We start from the raw sequence: 23,555 nt of genomic DNA on the forward strand, positions 1-23,555 counted from the left end.
TTAAAGAATCCCCTCTCTGAATCATGGGCCTTTGTAAAAAGGTAGAGCCCTAGCAGCCTCGCTCCGCCACAGGGTGCTTCCAGACGCGAGCATCAACAAAAAAGGCCATTTTCTTTTTGCTAATGCACTGCTTTCTATGCAAGCTCTACTTTTCTGCTGATGGAGCCATATGTAGTTACCACCCACACAAAGGAGTTTCTTTCAGAGGGAGGACGGAACTGGAGAAACACCATCTAACCCATTTCATTCACTGCCATTGCCGCCAAGATAGCTCAGTCAGTAGAACACGAGACTATTAATCTCAGGATTGTGAGTTTGATCCCCACGTTGGGCGAAAGATTGCAGGGGGTTGGACTGGATGATCCTTGGGACCCCTTCCAGCCCTATAAATTCCATAGTGCTAAGAGGCCTTCAGCTGGCCACCGTCCCCCCTGCAGAGCACCCAGTGGGGGTTGGGAATGCCCCTACCACTGAATGTAAACCCCACAAGATTTGCAATTGGGAATATAATTGTTTCTGATGGAGAGATGCCAGATTTCTTAGGGGTGCTGTCTGAGGATTTGTGCTTCTTATGTGATCAGAGCAGCGGCGATCCCATTTTCAATATAATTTGCACCTGCAAAAGTTTTGGGTTAGTCGCACTGCTTCGTTCCCAGTCAGCACATGTCCCATATCCTCCTCTAGAAATCCTGGTACTTTCTTTCTTTTCTTTTCTTTTCTTTTTTAACTTAAACTTTTGTTTTTTATTTGTGAACTGTATAGATGTTTATTCCCGAGCCATCAGTTTCTGCTTCTTCAGTTTCTTTTGAGATATCTTTTTCTTTTGAGCAATTCCGTCTTCTGGCTTAGGGACAATTTGCTCCTTCTCTGTGAGGATCATTTCAATGTGGCAAGGAAAACTCATGTAGGGGTTAATGCGACCATGAGCCCTGTAGGTCCGCCTGCGCATTTTGGGAGCCTTGCTAACCTGAATGTGCTCAATTACTACATCCAGACCCTTGAGCATTGCTCTCAGCATTTTTAAGCATGTGCAGAAGGAACTCAGCACTCTTTTTTGGCCAACGCCCCTGTGTCTAACCTCACTGCTTGGCCTGGGCACATCTGCCAACGCCACCATTGTAACAACAGAAGGGAACACACTGTTTCTTTAGGGTCACATTCTTCAAGTACTTCGTAGCTTTCTGGATACCCTTGATAGCCTGGGCAGTCTCATGTGTGTTCTTAAAGTGAACACGAAGGTTGGATCCCCTTGACTTGCATGATTTTGTGGGGTTCTCTGGATCAAGTGAGTAGCGGACCATTTTCAGAGCTTACCTTACAGTCACCATCCTGGTACTTTCTAACCCACAAATGTTCTGTTCCGCTTTTGTTGTGCTGCTGCCCTTCTAGGGAGCAATTATGTGGTTGCCTTGGGGAAGAAGAAGGTTGCTGCCTGGAGAGGCTAAAATACTGTATAGTCTTAAGAAGTGCTTCCGTCTTCCTTGTTCGGAGGTAACAAATGCGTAAATAAGCAAGGTTTGCAGAAGGACCAAAATGTGTGACGTTTTGGACAATGGACTTCCCGTCGCTGATCTCTTCTGAATCAAATGAGTTTCATTCAAGTAGCTGTGCAGAGAGCATCATGTTGCAGCCGAAATGTAGGCTGCAGACATTTCACATTGACTAACTACTTCCCTTGGGTGGTTGGGTTCTGTGTAGGGATTTACTCATCCAACACCCACAGCAAACAGTGAGTAACAGGCAATGAGTAATCTGTATGTACACTTTTCCTTTGCTTTGCTTTGCTGTGCTAGGCTGGAATTTCAAGATATTTCTGAGAATTAGCTTAAGTTATACCCAAGAACCCACGCAAGAAGAACACGTGTTTTGAAGCGTGCAATTTGGGCATTGGGGAACTTGAGGGTAGGTAACATCATCTGTGTGAATGAAGCTCAAGGCCGGCCCAAGAGATTTTGCCGCCTAAGGCAGAGGATCAGATGACAATCCTCCAACAAGGAGGAACCCTGACAGTGCCAAGGAGTATCTGGCTAGAAGGGAGATCCAGCAGCTTTTGTGTGAAAAGCCCTCTTCACTATTGGACCTCAAAGCCTATTGGCTATTCAGAGCCGTAGCTATGGGGGGGGGAGGGGGTGTGCCGGGGGTTTTGCCCCGGTTGAAGCCTCCAAAGGAGCACTGTCGAGGCTCCCAGCCTCTGCATGTGTGTACAGTGGTACCTCAGGCTAAGTACTTAATTCGTTCCGGAGGTCTGTTCTTAACCTGAAACTGTTCTTAACCTGAGGTACCACTTTAGCTAATGGGGGCCTCTCACTACTGCTGCCGCGTCACCACCACACAATTTCTGTTCTCATCCTGAAGCAAAGTTCTTAACCCGAGGTACTATTTCTGGGTTAGTGGAGTCTGTAACCTGAAGCATCTGTAACCTGAAGCGTCTGTAACCCGAGATACCACTGTATAATAATAATTTCTTATTTCTTATTTATTTATTTATACCCCACCCATACTACTCTGGGCAGCTTCCAATATAATATTAAAAACATAATAAAACATCAAACATTAAAAACTTCCCTAAACTGGGCTGCCTTCAGATGTCTTCTAAAAGACAGAAAGTGGTTTATTTCCTTGACATCTGATGGGAGGGCGTTCCAGGGGCAGGCACCACTACCGAGAAGGCCCTCTGCCTGGTTCCCTGTAACCTCACTTCGCGCAGGGAGGGAACCGCCAGAAGACCCTCGGAGCTGGACCTCAGTGTCTTGGCTGAATGATGGGGTGGAGATGCTCCTTCAGGTATACTGGGCTGAGGCAGTATATGAACGGAAGGGGGTGCCAAACAGGGTCTTTGACACTGGTGAAATAAAGCCTAGTTTCGCCCTAACTATCCCCTAAGGCTATTAGCACTGAGTGGATAATTTCCCTAAAAGACAGGGATTCAGAAGGAGGGGAGAATGAGATGGTAGGGATCTAGGGATCCAAGGATGAAAGAGGAAAGAAGGACACAGTCCCTAGGAACCAGGCCTTGCAGGTTCCTATAAAGCAGGGTGAATCACCCTACCACTTCTGCCAGTGGTGGAATGCCCCCCTCTGACTGAGTTCAGCAAGGGTGGGGTGTGCAGTGCTGCCACTCATTTTCTCTACCCCTGAGATGGCGGAGACAAGCACCAGGGCCTTGAAGAATGCCCCCCCCCTCACCAAGTTGCTGTCAGAGGAAGTGGTGGGGTGCAGTGGGGGGAGGACAGTATCGCTTTAGGTGGCAAAACAGGACAGGCCTCCCCTGCATCACCAAGTTCTTGCCTGCAAGGCATTGTGAGTGACAGGATCGAGCCAGCAGTAAATCACACTGAGCAAGTTGGAGTTAACTCTTTGTTAGCAAGAACCCGATCTGCACAGGAGTGTCAGGCCTAATGGGCACAGCAACTCATCTCTGCCAGGTTTTGCCCCCATGGAGCAGTTGCTGAGGCCGAAGGTCCCTGCCTCCCTCCAGCTGCCTAAATCCCCTCCTCTCCAGGGTTTTCTCCAAGCAGTTGGAGACTGTGCCTGTGCTCTCCTCCACCCTTTTCACGCCTCTTCTGGTTCTGGGAGATCAGGAGGTCTCTGCATCCCACCAGTCCATGACAATGAGTGGCTGGTCGCTCTGCATGGTCTCCTTCTGGGCAGAGCTATCAGATGCTGCAGACTGGGGGGTTGCGGAGCAGATGTGGCCTACAGGCCAGAGGTTCCCTACCTCTGCTCTGTGGTGTCAAGAATTCTCACTGGGGTGGTGTGACGTTAACATATGAGAGTGCTGGAGGTGAAATAGTTAAACAGGTTACCCAATCAGAACCCAGGGGGTGGAGTCAGAGGGACTATAAAACCAGCTCTGGGAGGGGCAAAGGGAGGAGTTTGTTGGGAGTTGGGTGGTTGGTTGGAGTGGGAGTGAATTGGGATAGAGTCTGTGGGTAGGTTGAGTTAGTGTAGTGAAATAAGCTGAGTCAGGAACAGTTAGGGGCTAGGAAGACAAGCAAATATCTGAGAGGTGGTTTAGTGAGTGAGAGCAGGTAGCGGACGTTATAGGTCTGGATAGGCACCCTATGATTGTAATTGACCAATACCATTAATGAAACCACACGCTTGTTAAACTGCAATAAATAAACAGAAGCTTATGTTCCAATTTAACCCTGACTGGACTCAGTATTGTACCAGGTAGGTCCTGAGTGGTGGCAGCGAGAAATAAAGTGGTGGCACAGGGATCAATAGACGGTGAAACGCCCGGGGACCCCGTGTGATCGCCACAGGAAAGGACCCCCAGCTCGTCATTTCCCCAGTGCTTATCCCTATCCATCCACTGGAGAATCACTGGGAGGGATTCGTCTGACCAATTGCAGCAAGTAATGACCCATTGCCTAGCTGACTCTCAATGCAACTTCCTCCCTCACACCCAGATGGAAGAGGCAGCCTTTCTCTCCCCCCCCCCCATTTATTTCTGGGATGTGATAAATTGGTACATTGGCTTCTTTACAAAAGCTAATTAATGTAGTCACATAATGGCACCCATTGACGGCCTTGCGCTACAGCACAGCCTCTGTTTGGTTCCTGGCCCAGATTCTGCTATGTGCACGTCTGCCTACGTTGCTTTCCTCCTGGAAGGGCGGATCTATTCCCCTTTGGCAGCTCTTCTGCACTACAGCAGATGTCCCCCCAATGCTTTTTAATTCTGAAGCCGTGCCTTCTGCAGAAACCAGCATTTGTTATATTAAGAATCAAGGCTTAGGTTTATGCTCAGCTACAGTAAGGAGGCTAATATTGGCTCCTTTCATAGCTCTCAGATGTTCCTTTATCTCGGCAAGTAACACTGTGTAGAGGTGGGGCCAGCATGCCCACTCCGTGACCATCTACTGCAAACCCTGTTGCCCAGTGGCGTAGCGGGGGTTGTCAGCACCCAGGGCAAGGCAAGTAATCTGTGCCCCCTAACCCGTGGATTTGCGCCCCCTAACCCTAACCCCCAGATGTTGCGCCCGGTGCGGCCAGACCCCCTGCACCCCCCCACACTACGCCACTGCTGTTGCCCACCTGAAATCGAGGGGCAACTGTCTTCAGCAGTGTGCAATGCACCCCTGATATCCTAGGGTTCAAAATCCTGTGGGGTGCCAACACGAGTAAGTCACCCTCCAACGCATGGAGGGCAGGGGTCAGGGTAGGGGGTGAGAATGCTTGTTTCTGTTTCCTTACCATGCAGGCAGTGTCGGATTTATGTATAAGCTAAACAAGCTATAGCTTAGGGCCCCACTCTCTCGGGGCCCCCCAAAAAATCTAAAGGAAAAAAACTGGATGTACATTTCCAAAATATAAGATAAAAAATAAAATAAAATAAAACCTACATACAGTTAGAGCTTAATAATTATTTCATTATTAATATACTTCTCCTTAATTGTATCTCACTATTAATATACTTCTTCTTAATTGTATTTCAGTTCAACAATTACTTTGATATAGTACATATTTTGTTAGGTGCAAATGGCTTTAGATACCTATTAGGTCCATAAATTACCATATAGCATATATTCAGCACAAAAAACAGTGACAATTTGTTGTTGACAGAGGACAGTTGGACATATAAAGGGCCCTGTTACCTTCAGTAGCTCAGGGCAGGCATAGGCAAACTCGGCACTCCAGTTGTTTTGGGACTACAAGTCCCATCATCCCTGACCACTGGTCCTGTTAGCTAGGGATCATGGGAGTTGTAGTCCCAAAACATCTGGGCAGCCGGGTTTGCCTATGCCTGGCTTAGGGCCTCATCAAACCTAAATCTGGCCCTGCGTGCAGAGTTAAAAATCACAAGAAAAGAAGATTTCAGCTAAACCTCAGGAAGAACTTTATGACGGTAAGAACCCATTGGACAGTGGAACAGGCTTCCTCATGAGGTGGTGGGGCCTCATTTATGGGAATTTTTAAAGCAGAGGTTGGATGGCAATCTGTCCTGTATGATGTAGTTGAGATTCCTGCACTGCAAGGGTTCGAACTAAATGACCCGCAAGGCCCATTCCAACTCTACAATTCCATGATTGTGTGGTTAATTGAAGGGAGAAAGGAATGCCCCCCAAATATTTGGTATTTTCACCCCCTAACACAGAGGTAGGGACGCGGGTGGCACTGTGGGTTAAACCACAGAGCCTAGGACTTGCTGATCAGAAGGTCGGCGGTTCGAATCCCCGCGATGGGGTGAGCTCCTGTTCCTCGGTCCTTGCTCCTGCCAAACTAGCAGTTCAAAAGCACCTCAAAGTGCAAGTAGATAAACAGGTACCGCTCCGGCGGGAAGGTAAACAGCGTTTCCGTGCGCAGCTCTGGATCGCCAGAAGCAGTTTAGTCATGCTGGCCACGTGACCCGGAAGCTGTACGCCGGCTCCCTCGGCCAATAAAACGAGATGAGCGCCACAACCCCAGAGTCATCCACGACTGGACCTAATGGTCAGAGGTCCCTTTACCTTTACCTTTAAGGCAGAGGTAGGAAACCATATTTTTTTTAACCTAAGGGCCCCATTCTGGAGAAGGGTACATTCAGTGCCATAGCTGTCAACGTTTCCCCTTTTTTAAAGGAAATTCCCTTATTCCGAATAGGATTCCTCGCAAGAAAAGGGAAAAGTTGACAGCTATGATCAGTGCTATTTTTCTCGAAAAAGAGGTGCTGGAGCTGAGGTCCAGCTGGGGGGGGGGGGTGGAAGCCCTGGGGACATTCTGATGGTGAGTGGGGCTAGAGGCAAAAATGGATGGAGTAAGGAAAGCGACTCTCCCCTTTGCCCAGGAGGCTATGTTCAAAAATTCACATGAAAGCCAGCAGTTTCTACATGCAAAAGTCTCTCCACCTAGGCAAGCAAGCAAGAGGCCACAAAGAGAGTCCTATTTGGCCCTCAGGTCTGTGGTTCTCCTTTCCTGCCCTAAATCATGACAATTAATGAAAGAAAAAGCTGTGCAGAATTCCCAGGTGCTTAGGATTACAGTGGATGCTCAGGTTGCGAATGTGATCTGTGCAGGATGCACGTTCACAACCCGCAGCACTCGCAACCTGTGCCTGCGCATCTGTGCACGCACGGGTTGCAATTTGGCACTTCTGCGCATGTGCAAAGCGCAATTTAGCGCTTCTGCGCATGCGCGACTGCCAAAACCTGGAAGTAACCAGTTCCGGTACTTCTGGGTTTCGGCGGTCCGTAACCTGAAAAAACACAACCTGAAGCGGCTGTAACCCGAAGTATGACTGTAATTCCCCATGCAAACACACAGGCACACTTCTGACACCACCCTGTGCTTTATATCAGTATCATTTTGTGGTGAGCGATAGCATGAGGATAAAAGGACGGCATTGCTTTCCGTTAAGACTATAAAGCAATTAAACAGTAGTTTGGAGGCTGATTTACTGTGTTGCTGTAAATTAAAAAATGGATAGATTAAAATAAACACCATGGTATCACAATGCAGCTGACGTTACAAGACTAGGAAATGAAGAGAACAGCATTATCTCAACTTCGCAATACAGACAAATTACGGTCCTGACAATTATCTGGCAGCTTGGTGATTACAGGAAAATAAAGATACGGAATTAAGTCTTCCGATCTGTACATCGGTAATGGCATCGCAAACCATCGCTCAGTGGTAGAGAACACACTTTGCATGCAAAGGGACTCAGCCTATGATCCCCGGCATCGTGTGGCAATGCTCAACTCGGGTATAGAAGCAAACTCCTGTGTTGCACAATATGACTCAGCAATATCAAAAGCAACATGATGGCCAGAAACAATTACAGTATAGAAAACTTTATGGAATAATGCAAAACTGTCCAAACCCTCAGTCTCTGTTCGGACCTCATGGCAAGGGAAGGGAAGTTTTTCTGCGGTGCCAATGGCTCTCAGTGGCCCTGTATTGTTTCTTAATGGCCTTCGCTTGGCTGGGTGGTTTTGCATAGGCTAGTTCAGGAATTCCTCTGCAGCTTGTATTTCTCCCTTCACATTCCAAATTATCAAAATTTCTAGGGGGGGGGGGGTCCACCTCCCAAATCTATAACAATAATTAAAGCTGTGGTGCTAACTGTGTTGACTAAAAAAAAAAAGGGCACACAGTTAAAGCAATCCGATTAGCAATTAACGCCATGCCACAGGGCTGCTCCACATAACAATTCAATGAAAAAGTCAAATTTTTAAATCTCTTATTAACCAGGCAATCTATTAAACGCCAGAGGCGCTATTTAGGAAAGAGCAGAAGTAATTGCTCTGCCTGGGTTCAGACCAGATCCCTTGTCAAGAGCATCAATATACGGTCACCAGCCGATGACCAGCCTTACCTATTGAAGATTTCCTTGATAAAAACATTAAACGGAACTGTGTGCTAACCGAGTACGTTTAGCCAAAGGCATAACTCTCTTTGTGATGAGGGGTGGTGGGGACACAACAAAAAAGAGGGAGAAAATGTGACTATGTTTTATTTATTCTAAAAAGAAGATAAGCACAGCAAATATGGTTTTGAAATACATCACTTTATCACTGGGCAGTTTAGTGATGTTTACTTAGAAGGTCCACTGAGTTCAATCAGACTTTCTCCTAAATGCAGTGCTTTTTTTCTTTAAATAATGTTTATGGGTACTCTCATTTTCCTACTCAAGTTGAAATACAGTGGTACCTCAGGTTAAGAACTTAATTCGTTCTGGAGGTCTGTTCTTAACCTGAAACTGTTCTTAACCTGAGGTACCACTTTAGCTAATGGGGCCTTGTGCCGCCGCCGCGCGATTTCTGTTCTCATCCTGAAGCAAAGTTCTTAACCCAAGATATTATTTCTGGGTTAGCGGAGTCTGTAACCTGAAGCGTCTGTAACCCAAGGTACTGTGCTGCCCTTCAATGTGGCCAAACACGGAGTTACAGAATGTTTAGAGGTATACGTACCCCCGTGTACCACCCAGAAAAAAGCACTAAATGTGCTTGGAATTTTAGTCTTAATCTTCCCAAGAGTTGGATGGGTCTTTGGGATAACCCTGAGGTAAAGGTAAAGGGACCCCTGACTGTTAGGTCCAGTCGTGGACGACTCTGGGGTTGCAGTGCTCATCTCGCTTTATTGGCTGAGGGAGCTGGCGTACATGTGGCCAGCATGACTAAGTCGCTTCTGGTAAACCAGAGCAGCGCACGGAAACGCCATTTACCTTCCCGCTTATTTATCTACTTGCACTTTGATGTGCTTTCAAACTGCTAGGTTGGCAGGAGCAGGGACTGAGCAACGGGAGCTCACCCCGTCGCAGGGATTCAAACCGCCAACCTTCTGATTGGCAAGCCCTAGGCTCTGTGGTTTAGACCACAGCGCCACCCACGTCCCAACTCTGAGGTAGCTTACCCTATTTCCCATTACCCCATTTGTGTGAGAGTGCGGACACTCAGCTCTCAGTCGCACCTGTGCAGCATCTGTAACTCAAAAGTTAATGATTCTCCAAATTTGTCCTTTTAGGACAGGAATGGGAAATCTCTACCCTTTCACCCATTGGAGGGCGACACCTCCCACCAGCCCCAGCTAATCAGGGGTGACCATTGTCCAACAATGTCTGTACGGTCACAGACTCCATATTCCTGGTGCATGTGGATGAAGAGACTGGGAAAGTAGAAAGAGCAAAGCTCCCAGCTTTCAAAAAAGTCTTGGCATAACTGGAATTGCTTCAGTCTGGGCCCTGTGAGGTTACTGTTAGACGGAACGATGCCACTTTTTAAATGAAACATGTATTCAAAATCTCTCATCTTCATTCTCAAGAATGCTGGACGTGGAATGTGTTGTGTATGCAGTTACATAATGTAACTGGTGTGTTTGTGTGTGCATTTTTTTTGGGGGGGGGGGAATGTTGATTCAATTCTATTGGGTGCTGCCTCCAGTTCAGACATCTCAGCAATTCCTTGCATACAGTGTTTGGGTGGTAGGGGAGAATGAAATAACAGGTGGAACTTCTTAATCAGGGGATGGATTCCTGAGCAGCTGCTGTGGCTGAAAACCACCTAAAGCATGTGTCAGGGGTTCAGGGAGAGAGGCGCAGATGAGGGAGGAGACAGAGAGCGAGGGGGAAGGATTCCAGGGTGACGAGGAAGAGGACGACAATGACCCAAGATTGTCCATGAGTCCGTCCAGTGAATCGGAGGACTCCCAAAAGGGAGCCCCTCTGGTCAAGCCAAGGGGAGCCAGAGGGGGAAGCAGTCAGGAGCAGGGAAACGAAGGGGGAACCCCCAGTGGGAGTTGGGGATCGGGACCGGCTGCTCCGCCGGAACGGAGTGAAGGGGGTGGAGTGACCAGTGTGTCAGAAAGAGCAGAACAGGAAGCAGAGAGGGGAAGGAGATCAGGGCAAGACGTCCTGCCGGAAGGGGAGGAAAGTAGTATCGAGGGCAGTGTAACTGTCAAAGGGAAGGTCAGGAGCAACGTACGCACGCCAAGTTCAAAATGGGAGGCGCGCGGAAGTGAAGAGAGTCCTGGGGAGGAGCCTGGTCCCAAAGCCCGAAGGAGGGGGGAGGAGGCGCCAGAGGATTCAGCCTCTGGGGAGTCCCGAAGGGAGAGAACACAGGGGGGCAGAAAGACCCTGCGGAAAAGGAAAGAGAGGAAGAGGTGGACCAGTACAAGCCTCTTAAACTGGTGTAGAGGCGGGACTGACTCAGAGGGGACTTCAGCGGTCTAAGCGTAACAGACGTAGAGTCACGGAGCTCGGCTGTGAAGCTAAGAATGTTCTTCAATAAAAGCTTTTGTACATAAGCCGGACTGGACTTTGGTCTCTTGTGAGCTGGGACCACGGGTGACTCTGACAGCATGCATGGAGGAACTGCTCCAGCCAGAGGGCTGCCATCTCTTCTGAGCAAGCTTCTGGGACCATATGCCAATAGTGGGTGGTGCCAGGGGCAAAAGTAGGCAGTGCAATGAATATACATACAGGAGACTAGTATCCGCACACATTCACACACCTGTCAAAGAGTCAGCCGGCAGTAAATCGCACAATTCAAAGTTGGAGTCATAGCTGTCAACAGTCCCTTATTTGGCGGGAAAGTCCCTTATCCCAGCGCTGTGTCCCGCTGCTGTCCCTTATTGATGATGTCCCTTAAATTTCCTGGGTTTCAAGATATAGGGCATAATATACAAATGGAGGATTGGGAAAGACTCTGGAAAGAAGGTTTAAGATTCGCTGCATGCACAGTTATAAAAGAAAATGTTATGAAAATGATGTACCAATGGTATGTAACACCTGTGAAGTTAGCAAAAATGTATAAGATAAGTAACAAATGTTGGAAATGCAAAGAAAAAGAAGGTACCCTTTTTCATATGTAGTGGGAATATAAGAAGGTAAAATGCTTTTGGGAAATGATTTATAACGAATTGAAGAAAATGTTGAAATATACATTTGTTAAGAAACCAGAAGCATTTTTACTAGGCATTACAGGTAATGAGATAAATAAGAAAGAAAAGAAGTTATTTTTATATGCAGTGACAGCAGCAAGAATATTGATGGCCCAGAAATGGAAACAGGAGGAATTACCTACGATAGAAGAATGGAGAACTAAAATGATGGATTATGCAGAACTGGATAGAATGACAGGAAGGATCTGGAATCGACGAGACCAAAGATTTACAGAAGATTGGGAAAAGTTTATCCAATATATGCAAAAACTGAGTGATAATAAAATTACGTTTGTAAGTTTTAAGGAAGCTCTGTGAGGGGAAATGGTTAAAAGGGCAGAAATGTGTAAAAGGTAATAAAGGGAAGGAATGGCAGACAAATTGAGGGAAGTCAAAAAAGAGAAGTAAGATGTAATTAAGATGTATGGAATGCATAAATTTGTTTTTGTATTTGAAAATCAATAAAAATATAATATAAAAAAAAAATTCCTGGGTTTCAAAGGAAGCAGCTCCTCTCCCTCCCTCCCTGCCGGCCATGGAAGAAGGGAGGCTCCAACTGTGTTTCTTGGCTGCGTTGCTCACCCAATAAGGAGTCTAAGAATGACTGGGGGGTGGAGCTTGCATGCCTTGTGCTGATCAAATCAGCCGCATTGCCTGGGGACTCGCCTATGCTCAGCGCTTCCCAGAGGAGCGGTGACGGTGGTTTTCCTTGCTGCATCCCCTTTGCCGGCTTGCTGCGCTGTGGGAACCACCGCTTGAGGCTTCGTTTGGCTGCTGGCTGGGCTTTCTGCCTTTGGCTCGGGGGGGCTCAGAAGTTGAACATACCTGTGCTGGGAAAATCCCTTATTATGGCTGCCAATCCCTTATTTTCGAAGCTGCTGGTCCCTTATTTTCAAATCTGTAAGTTGACAGATATGGATGGAGTCAACTCTTCATTAGCAAAAACATGATGTCCACAGACTTGGCCTAATGAGCACAGCAGCTCATCTGCAGTAGCTCTGGCTCCATGAATCTGTTGCCAAGACTGAAAGTCCCCACCTCCCCACATCCATCTAGGTCCCCTCCTCTCCAGAATTTCCCTCCCAAGCAATTGGAGACTGCGCCTGTATGCAACCTGCCCAGGCTCCTCCTGTTTCATGCCTCTCCTGGTTCTGGGAGACGGGGGGGGGGAGGGGAGCATGTCACAGCAGCAGGAGGAAACACCTGACTCGCTAGTCTGATCCAGATCTGCCTCTTGGCCTCCCCTCCACCCACTCTCCTGCTCAGCTTCTGCCTTTGATTCTAGACTTCCCTCTGCCACAGACTCTCCCCGCTCACTAAGCCCTGTTACCCAGCTTCAGCTTCTGACACTTCGTCTTCCGGGTCTTCTCCCTTTGAGCACTCAGCATCGTCCCACCACCAACCCCCGGGCTCTGAGCCTTTTTCTCTTGCTGGTTCCCACCAACTTGGTGGTGGCGCCAACTTGGATGGCTTTAAAAGTAGGTACCCCCCTGCCCGTACGGGCCAGTCGTGTCCGACTCTAGGGTTGTGCGCCCATCTCACTTAAGAGGCCGGGGGCCAGCGCTGTCCGGAGACACTTCTGGGTCACGTGGCCAGCGTGACGAAGCTGCTCTGGCGAGCCAGCACCAGCGCAGCACACGGAAACGCCGTTTACCTTCCCGCTGTAAAGCGGTACCTATTTATCTACTTGCACGTAGGGTTGCTTTCGAACTGCTAGGTGGGCAGGAGCTGGGACCGAAAGACGGGAGCTCACCCCGCCGCGGGGATTCGAACCGCCGACCATGCGATTGGCAAGCCCTAGGCGCTGAGGTTTTACCCGCAGCGCCACCCGCGTCCGAAGAGGATTAGACAAATTCATGAAGGGTAAGTCTGCTCGCCTTCCGGGGTGGCCGGTGTTGCGGCCAGGCCTCGGACCACACCAAGTGATCTGGCAAATGGTAGGCCAGATCACATGGCTGCCCACCAATTGGCCAATGCCGGCAGACCTTTGGCGGGCATTCCCATGGTCCAACCAGCCAATGAGAATGCTTGGGGCCAACTCCCAGGAAAGTTTAAATTGTGGCCTGCCTGGCACACTTTCTCAGCATTTTTGTCAGGGATCTGGTTGGTCACTGTGAGAGCAGGATGCTGGACTAGATGGGCCGTTGGCCTGATCTAGCAGGTTTATCTTATGTTCTTAACATCACTACCATTCATACACACACATTTTACACATCACTTGGGAAGGGCGAACTAATGTCAGGGTACTGGAAGAAGCAAAGATCACCAGCGTTGAAGCAATGATTCTTCAACATCAACTTTGTTGGACTGGTCATGTTGTGCGGATGCCTGATGATCGTCTTCCAAAGCAACTACTCTATTCCGAACTTAAAAATGGAAAGTGTAATGCTGGTGGTCAACAAAAGAGGTTTAAAGACTGTCTCAAGGCAAAATGTAGTATAAACACTGACAACTGGGAAACACTGGCCTGTGAGCATTCCAGTTGGAGAACAGCCTTTACCAAAAGTGTCATGGGCTTTGAAGACACTCGAACTCAGGACGCAAGGGAGAAACATGCTAGGAGGAAGGTATGCTTGGCAAATCCACACCGTGATCAACTCTCGCCCGGAAACCAATGTCCCCATTGTGGAACGACGTGTGGATCCAGAACTGGCCTCCACAGTCACTTATGGACTCATTGTTAAAACCATGTTTATGGAAGGCAATCTTATTCAGCTATGAGTGATCGCCAAAGAAGAAGAAGATACTTTCTGAAATGTCTTGGTCCATCTCTGCCCCAATGTTGTTCAAATCCTGCATCTTAGAAAACAAGTACTATCTTAATATCATAGCCTATATATATATACCCACTCAGCCACCATGAACAGAAGAAGGTTGGGTTGGCATGTTGCCATGCAACCTAATGTTTGACTGGAATACCACAACTTTCGCAAGATGACGTTGCCATATTTAGGGGGTGGGGGAGGGGGGTGATGATGATTCATAACTTCTTAAACTGCCTCGAGTGTAAGTGAAAGTTTTGCAAGTAATGTTTGCAGGAAGTGGCTTGCCATAGCAACTCGATCTTCGGATGATCATAATGGCAGAAGTCTTCCCACAGGATTGTACAAGACATGTTAGTTATGGAGCATACTGAAGATCATTTCATTTATGCCCCTCTTCACACACACGGCTCATATGCGACAAATATCTGTAACGTAATAGAACATCACAAATCACAACGTAAGTCTTATGAAATAATGAACAAATCATCAGTAAATCAATTGCAAAACAACCACCTTCTGTAAAACACGATTAACAAAGCGGCTTGAAAAAATAGGCTAAACAGCACAACCACAAGAAAAGTCGTACTGTGAAATTCACAAAGCACTACAGCACCCATGAGTCCATGAAACAATATGAACAACGTTAAAAACTCACAACTGAAAAGGAACAAGGCACTGTTGAATTCACACACTTTCTTGCCACCCCCACTCAGTTCATCAAATGGCAGCAAACAAAAATAAGGATGATCCAGTTAACAATTATTATTATTGAATTTTATGATTAGTTATTAAATTTCTATACTGCCCTATGTGCAGCAGGCATTCTAATCTGGGGGTGGTTTCAAACAGGGCTGCCATACGGATATTCCTGGACATTAGTGTGATTTCAAAGGTGGAGACGACGTCCGGGGGGAATTTCTGAAAGGCGGTTCTTTGTCAATAGTGGGGTTTTTTTTGCATTTTTGAAAAAAAGAAAACAGCTCAACAATTTCACTGTCTTCCTTAAAATAACATCAACAATTTGGGATCTTCCTAAAAAAAGGTCAAAGGAGTGTCCTGGTTTTTGCTTTTTGAAATATGGCAACCCTCGCTGTAACACTGCCTAATCTGTTTTCCCTTCACAAAATAAGATTATCTGCGTGGTCCAACTATGTGATTTTAATGCACATGATTAATAAACACGAATCCTAGTTACTTGGAGGAGCTGCCAGTCATCAGATGCCATCAGCCAGGACTTTATGGTCCACCAGCAACTGCCAAACAATATAAAGAAAATTAGGCAGGGAGGCATTTTACATATATGAAGAGCGTGCTTGTAGCAATACTATTCATGCGGACATAATTGGAGTGCAGGGTATATGTGGGAACATGAAATGTTTCTTTTGGCTCTCCATTGTGGGTGTAGATAATTACTTAATGCTATTTTAAGTTGCACAGAGTGGTTGGTACACAAACTAAACAGAAAGGGAGGGGAGAAGCCTTCTGTTCTCCTCTTGTTTGATAGAAATGAACTCTGAAAAGAGGGTGTGTATTTTAACAAATTCTATGTGGTTAGTCCTTTGTTATGAAAGATGAAAGATGTGCCCAACCCAGTACGCCACATTCACATGTGATCTCTGCTTCCATACATCTATGAAACACTCTGCCCACACATCTCTGCCATGGGGCTAAGAGCGTCGTTGAAAAGTTATTTAGCCTGGGCTGGAGAAATGGCACTCAGGGGGGTGGGGATATGGAAATATTTCCCAGCAGTGTTCAAAAAGGATCTAGGGGTCTTAGTAGACCATAAGCTTAACACAAGCCCACAGCGTGTTGCAGCAGCAAAAAAGGCAAATACTATTCTAGGCTGCATCAACAGAAGTATAGTGTCCACATCGAGGGAAGTCATAGTCCCGCTCTATTCTGCCTTGGTCAGACAACACCTGGAATACTGTGTCCAGTTCTGGGCACCACAATTTAAGAAGGATGTTGCCAAGCTGGTACGTGTGCAGGGGAGGGTGAGCAAGTTGATCAAGGGTCTGGAAAACAAGCCTTATGAAGATCTGGGTATGTTTAGCCTGGAAAAGAGGAGACTGAGAGGAAAGCCATCTTCAAATATTTAAAGGGCTGTCGCATGAGGATGGAGCAAACTTGTTTTCTCATGCTCTGGAGGGTAGGCTCAAACTTACGGTTTGCAAGTTACATAGAAGGAGATTCTGACAGTAAGAGTTGTTTGACAGTGGAACAGACTCCCATGAGAGAAGAGAGAGGGTGGAAGACAGGAAGACCAACAGTATCATATAATCATAGGATTGTAGAGTAGAAAGGGACCACGAGGGCCATCTAGTCCAACCCCTTGCAATGCAGGAATCTCAGCTAAAGCATCCATGACAGGTGGCCATCCAACCTCTGCTTAAAAACCTCCAAGGAAGGAGAGTAGATGTAGCTGGAGGCATTGACAGACAGCTCCAGCTCTTAAGAAGGAGGAAGCTGATAGGCCATACCACCTCCTGGACTAGTTGGAGTTTAGAAAGCAGGCAGGTGGGAGCTGGCTGGAGGCAGACTCCATTTGCCCAAAGAGATCAACCTACACAGCTTGTCCCTGCAACTGCCAATTATACACACACACACACACACACACACACATATATATATATATATATGATTGTAAGGCTGTCGTCAAGCCACTAACCCACTCTCTGATTTGCCTTCCTCCTCCTTTATAAGGGGTCATGGAGACCTGTGAGAGGAAGAGGAAAGGGTGGGGATGCTTGGGTGAGCTGTGCGGGAATGAGTGAGGTTTAAAGCAGGAGGGATTGGCAGGTAGGTGAGCAGAGGCAGTGGCCCATAGTGTGTGCAGATATGTGCATCCACACACGCTGCCTTGTGACCAAGCTATCCCTACATAGGCATACAGTGGTACCTTGGTTCTCGAACTCAATCAGTTCTGGAAGTCCATTCCAAAATGTTCGAAAACCAATTGGCTGATTGGCCTGGGAAACAATACCGACAGCCGAAATGGACGTTCGGCTTCCAAAAACGTTCCCAAACCGGAACACTTACTTCCGGGTTTGCAGTGTTCAGGAACCAATTTGTTCTTCAACTAAGCCATTTGGGAACCAAGGTACTGGTAAAGGTAAAGGGACCCCTGACCATTAGTTCCCATCGTGGCCGACTCTGGAGTTGTGGTGGTCATCTTGCTTTATTGGCTGAGGGAGCCGGCGTACAGCTTCCGAGTCATGTGGCCAGCATGACTAAGCCGCTTCTGGCGAACCAGAGCAGCGCATGGAAATGCCGTTTACCTTCCTGCTAGAGCAGTACCTATTTATCTACTCGCACTTTGACGTGCTTTTGAACTGCTAGGTTGGCAGGAGCAGGGACTGAGCAACGGGAGCTCACCCCATCGCGGGGATTCGAACCGCCAACCTTCTGATCAGCAAGTCCTAGGCTCTGTGGTTTAACCCACAGCGCCACCCACATCTGTACTTGTTACCTTTTTACTCTTAACTTTTGTTATTAGTATGAAGAACATAGTGGCTACATAGCTTTCTGTGCATTGAAATATCACTAGCAGTGCTTTTTTTCTGGGGGATACGCATACCCCTAAACATTTTGTCAATCTAAGTTTGGCCTCATTGAGGGGCAGTATTTCAGCATATGAGTAGGAAAATGAGAGTACCCCTAAACATTTTTTTTAGGAAAGAAAGCACTGATCACTAGTATTTAAAAGTGAAGGGATTCTTCTTTCTACTGCTTTTACAAAGTGACAAGAACCCTTAGTCCACTAGCAGCTGAGTGACCAGGTGCAAACAGGTGGGGGTTCTTGCACCAGGAGCAGGTGTGTGGAAGAGGGAATTCCGGCAGGTGTGGCTTGTCATGCAAGAGACACCAGCTGAAATTTCCTTTTCCACACAAGCGTTTCAGAAGCAGGAGCCCTCAACTGTTTGCACCTGGTCACTCTTAACTTGCAGCTAGATGTTATGCAGGAGGATTTGTTTGCAGAGAAGTGTGATTTCAATGGAGTTATGATTTCCCAATACTATATACAGAATTAATCTTATCTCCAAAGCGTTGCCTGAAATGTTTCCCTCAGTTACTCCTCAATGACATCTGCTGCCACCGGGCAAATTTTCATTATTGGCAAGTGTCTTACATAAACTCTGACTCAGGACAGTCTGTTTATATAAACTGTTTTTAAAGTTAAAACAGTAACCAGGCTGATGACGGTAAGCAAATTTCAAACCAAGGCTGCAATCCTAGGAACACTATTGTTTTAAGTCAGCAGGATTTTCTGAGTAAATATGAAAAAGGACCAGACTGCACAGTTGTGGACCTATGTGTGCTTCGTAAAATTCCTTTATTCGTTTACGCAGGTTTTTTTTTTTAAGATACAGAATTCTTCCCGGGGTCTTCATCTTACAACACTGCTTGAACAACAGCAACCAAAATGCTGGAGTAAGTTTAGCAAGGTCTCCCAATTTCTGGCCAAGTGCACAGTTCACAGTGGAAAAACATACATTAGGTTTGGGGTCACCAATACTTATGGGCCATTTGCGCTGGCACCAATCGCAAAATGGCTGTCTTGGGGAATGTGGCGTAGCACAAAATGGCTGCTGTGGGCAACTGCAGGAGAGGCAGAGGCAGTTCAGAGTCAAAAAAATCATGAATTGCTGATTTTTTAGGAATATTTGCTGATACCTTTTGTGGGCACTATGGGAGGTATTGGCAGATGGGCTGGTGCCCATGGGCACTGTGTTGGCAACCCCTGCACTAGGTCACGAGGCATGTAAGATCATATGTTGCCTTGCCCAGATGCTCCCTTAGAAAACAGGGAGGATTGATAGCTCAGCGGCAGAACATTTGATTTCCATATAGAAAGTTCTAGGTTCAATTGCTGGCATCTTCAGTGAGAAAGTTCCGGTAGCAGATGATGGACAAGACTTCTGCCTGGTAGCTCAGGAGAGCATCAGCCAGTTAGCATCCATTAACCTGGCAGGTTTTTGTGTTCTTACAGTCCGCCACCTTAGGCATCCAAGCCAGTGTGGTGTAATGGTTAAAGTGTTGGACTAGGACCTGGGAGTTCAGGGTTCGAATCCCCACTCAGTCATGAAACTCACTGGGTGACCTTGGGCCAGTCACCATCTCTTAACCTAACCTACTTTACAGGGTTGTGGTGAGGATGACACGGGGAGAAGGAGAACCATGTTACACCACCTCAAGATCCTTGGAAGATAGAGGTGGTCTCCAAAATAAAATAAATAAATGTGGGTTTTGTGAACATCGGGTGGTATTGATTAAGTTGTATGCAGGAGTAGACCCATTGAAATTAATGAGCATTACTAAGTTAGGCCCATTAATTTCAAGGTTTACTCTGAGAAGAACTTAGCTGAATACCATCTATATCCTTGTGCTACGTGTTCCTGAGCTACCATGATTCACCTGGCAAAGGAACAACATTTCATGCAAAGGCAGTATTGTTTTTACGTCTATAATCTCCTTATTCTCTGCTCTAGGCACTTAGATTGCACCGATAAATTTCCTAATTCCCACACCTGGGCTTAATGAAGTTGGGCAATAAATAATGAAGGCTGATTTCCCTCTGGGGCTGCTAAAACTTGGGAGCAAGAAGGACTTGCGAAACAAGCCCAGAGTTGCCAACTTTATTCACATGCGTGCCTGACTCTCTACCTGCTGGGCCCGATCCATAAAGTACTATTTTTGGTGTCAGCCAATCTCTAGATTCACCTGCGCACTGCAAATCTGGCACGACGTCAGTTCTTTGCAGAAGGTGGAACTGGGATTGCGTTGAATGAACCAAATAAAGCTCAGAAACGATGAAGATTGCACAACTCTGTAGCATTCCTGGATTTATACAACAGGTTGCACAGAATAGAAATTACATGTGCTTGTGTTTATTGGACAAGGGTAACACTCGAATAATTTAGATTTGTTTAAACTGCACCCTTTTAAAGCATTACTCTCCATAAATCTACTCTCCAATTTATCTGCCTACGTCCAACTCATCATCTCCTTTTCTTTTATGCTAAGCACTTCTATATATCATATGTAAAGCAGGGGCAGACTTTGGCAATATGGCGCCCTGAGCAAGGATAACATTTGCTCCCCCATATACAGTAATAAATTGCACCCCCTCAGGTCAGCACTGGGGGGGGGGAGGGAGGGACTGCTTCCACCATCCTAAATCTGGTGCTGTGTAGACACGGATGTAGACGCAGGTGGCGCTGTGGGTTAAACCACAGAGTCTAGGACTTGCCGATCAGAAGGTTGGCGGTTCGAATCCCAGCGACGGGGTGAGCTCCCGTTGCTCAGTCCCTGCTCCTGCCCACTTAGCAGTTCGAAAGCACGTCAAAGTGTAAGTAGATAAATAGGTACCACTCTGGTGCGAAGGTAAATGGTGTTTCTGTGCGCTGCTCTGGTTCGCCAGAAGCAGCTTAGTCATGCTGGCCACATGACCCGAAAGCTGTACACCGGCTCCCTTGGCCAATAAAGAGAGATGAGCGCTGCAACCCCAGAGTCGTCAGCGACTGGACCTAATGGTCAGGGGTCCCTTTACCTTTTTACTTCCTACATAGGGAATATGAGAATACCAGACTATCTATCTATATGTATACAAACACATCCCCTTCATGGATCACTGCCTTGATGTGGCGAAGGAGCTTGAATAACTCAGAGAAGCTATGTGCTATGCCATACAGGGCCACCCAAGACGGACAGGTCATAGCCGAGAGTTTAGACTAAATGTGATCCACCTGGAGAAGGAACGGGCAAACCACTCCAGTATTTTGCCAAGAAAATTCCATGGACATAAAAAAGGAGAAGCTTTGAGAAGTGAGAGTTTCCAAGGCATGCTCTGGTTCATGGAGTCACGGAGAGTCGAACACGACTGAGACGACTAAACAACAAATACACACACACACACATACACCAGATCTTCCAAGCACCCTTATTTTCCGGGGACAGTCCTGGATTTACAGAAGCCGTTCCGGTTTCTGATTTGATCCGGGAATTTCCGGCTTTTCCTTAGGACATCCCTATTTTCATCAGGGAAATGTTGGAGAGTAAGGAGTTATGGCCCACGAGCCAAGGAGATAAGTAGCTATACACCCTAAAGTCATCTGAAGGCAGCCCTGTAAAGGGAAGCATTTTAATGTGTAATTTTTTATTCTCTCTCTCTCTCTCTGTGTGTACACACATACATACATATACTGTATATATGTTGGAAGTTGTTCAGAGTGGCTGGGGCAACCCACTCAGATAGATGGAGTATACATAAAATAAAATAAAAAAGTAAAATAAAATGGAATAGGACATACCTATTTTCATTGGAGAAATGTCGGATGGTATGCATAGACACATATATACATAAAGCATATGCCTGTGTTGTGTTGTGTTGTGTTGTGTTGTTGTGTTGTGTTATATAGTGTTGTTGTGTTGTGTTATATATATATGTTAAGTCTAATTACCTGAAATATTTTTAAACGCTTTTTTATTGAGTTAATGAAATCTGAGGAAAAGATGTTACACTTCATATTGCATTTTCCTTCGGGAAGCGTTTTTAAAAATACTATTTACAGTATTGCAGAAACTCCTTAGGAGGTTTGGCACTGCAGAGACGGGCCCCACGGACCAGCGCGCGACCCTAAGGCGGCGCTAGAGAGGCAGCGAGAGAGCGCCTTAACCCTTCCCCTCCCGCTCTTTCCCCTCTTCGGCCAATCAGCGGCCGAGGCCCGGGCATTCTGCGCTCGTGACGCGCCTTCCCGGGGAAGCAAGGTTCCAAAGGCTCTGCGCCGAGGCTCGAGCCGCCGCTGGAGCGCGCGTCTGGGTGCAGCCTTGCCGCGGTGTGGGGAGCACGGCCAGGGGAGAGAAAGAGCCCGGTCGTCGTCGGAGGCAGGGAGGCTGGGTGGATTTTTATTTTTATTTTTAATTTTTTTTGCAAGCCGAGGAATCGGCATTCCGGGGGGAAGGGGGCTTTTCTTTGTTTTGATTCGCTAGCTGCCGCAGATTCCGACCTTTATTATTATTATTATTATTATTATTTGCGTTTAATCCAAAACGCAGCAGCTCTGGTGCCTGTGAATACGAGCGCCGGTGTTCCCTTCCCTCTCTTTCTATTGATGCGTTCAATGCAATAAATAGGCTTTTTTTTTAAGGCGGGGTTGTTTAATTCTGAATTTCGCAGGGTTTTTGAACGGCGTTTACTTTTTTTTTGAAAAGCAGATTTAGTGGTTTTCTTAAAAAAACATTTTTCTTTTTGCATTCCCCCCTCCTCCCGCAAAATCGGGTCTGCAGCTGTTCCAAGAGTACTTGCTTGCGAGGGAGGGGTCTGTTGTCGGAGGCAGCTGAGTGAAGCCTCCTTTGCTGCAGCCGAGGCATTTTGCAAGCCGCCAGCTGCCCGGCGCTGCTTCTCTCCCCAGCCTCCATCGCGCAACCTACCTACTTGTTGTGTGGGGGCATGAGCAAGAATGGAGAACGATGGACCTTGTTGCTATCTTTGTGTGCGGGGGATAGAGATGTCTTGATTTCGTCCAGCCGTGGGACTTTTTTCTCCAGGGCAGGGTTGCTATAGGCGCTGCAAGAGACAAACCGAATAACATTGGTGGGCAGCGTTAGAGAAAGCTCAGAAGCGAAAGAGAAGTGGCTCTGCTGCTTTTGAGATTGAAGTCTTTATTTTTATTTTATTTTCAGAGAAATCTCTGATTTTGACTGCTCCCTCCCCGAAGGGTAGGAATTGAAATAAGCAGGGTCGCGTGTGTGCATTTTTATATTTTATTTTTGGGGGGGCTTGCGAAACCGCAGCAGTTTCTTCGGCGTCCTCCTTGATCCGGGCGAGGGAAAATGGAGGCTGTGATAGAAAAGGAATGTAGCGCGCTCGGAGGACTCTTCCAGACCACCATCAGTGACATGAAGGTAAGGGAGACTCGAGTTTTGGGGGCGCAAGGTGCAAAAACCACCCCCTACGCCCCCCCGCATAAAAAGCCCCGCCACGTTTGACAAATCCCTCGTCTGAGCATTGCTGCTCCCTTGCATCGCATTCATTGCCACCTGCATTGAAAAACAGGGTGGTTGTGGAAGGGGAGCTTGCCTCCGCGAGGACACCCCCTTCCATGCAGATGGAGGAGCCCTGCCTAGTATTGACAGCATTCCCCCCCCCCACTCCAAAAAACGAATTGCAGCTTGCTTTTACTATGGAGGCAGAAAAAACGCTCTGCAAGACGCTGAGTTGTGCATTGCTAGCCTCCTTTTTCTGAGATTTCCCAGAGTCCCCTGGGAATTCTTCTAATTAAGACGAAATGGAACCATTTAATTACAATAATAATGCTGGAAAAGAGAGGGAGCCTCGCGCTGTGCGGAGCCCCAAACTGCACAGCGGAATGCCTCCCCAAGGTGGGGTTCAAATGCCAATGGGGAGCATATGTGTATAGACTG

The 23,555-nt window shown here is 47.0% G+C and overlaps 1 protein-coding gene and 1 pseudogene across 25 annotated transcripts in view; one reads left to right on the plus strand and one right to left on the minus strand.

Moving 5' to 3' along the window:
* Window positions 1-712: 712 nt before the first annotated feature.
* Window positions 713-1,322, minus strand: LOC309348426 (large ribosomal subunit protein uL22 pseudogene; annotated as a pseudogene). Its single transcript has one exon. The product of its transcript is annotated as a large ribosomal subunit protein uL22 pseudogene (transcript).
* Window positions 1,323-21,899: 20,577 nt separating this feature from the next.
* The window catches only part of MTSS1 (MTSS I-BAR domain containing 1), a 152,149-nt gene continuing 150,493 nt past the window's right edge, over window positions 21,900-23,555 (plus strand). For 5 of the 24 annotated variants that reach the window (XM_081874176.1, XM_081874183.1, XM_081874187.1 and 2 more), the window contains exon 1: window positions 21,901-23,036. In XM_081874176.1, coding sequence (XP_081730302.1) covers window positions 22,965-23,036 — 72 coding nt within the window. In that variant the 5' untranslated portion in view covers window positions 21,901-22,964. Of the gene's footprint in view, window positions 23,037-23,555 lie in introns of all 24 variants that reach the window. The other 19 variants (XM_081874197.1, XM_081874198.1, XM_081874186.1 and 16 more) reach the window with 6 other exon arrangements.

This window comes from Podarcis erhardii (genome assembly GCF_964252035.2).
Source record: "Podarcis erhardii genome assembly, chromosome: 8".
Classification (NCBI taxonomy): Eukaryota; Metazoa; Chordata; class Lepidosauria; order Squamata; family Lacertidae; genus Podarcis; species Podarcis erhardii.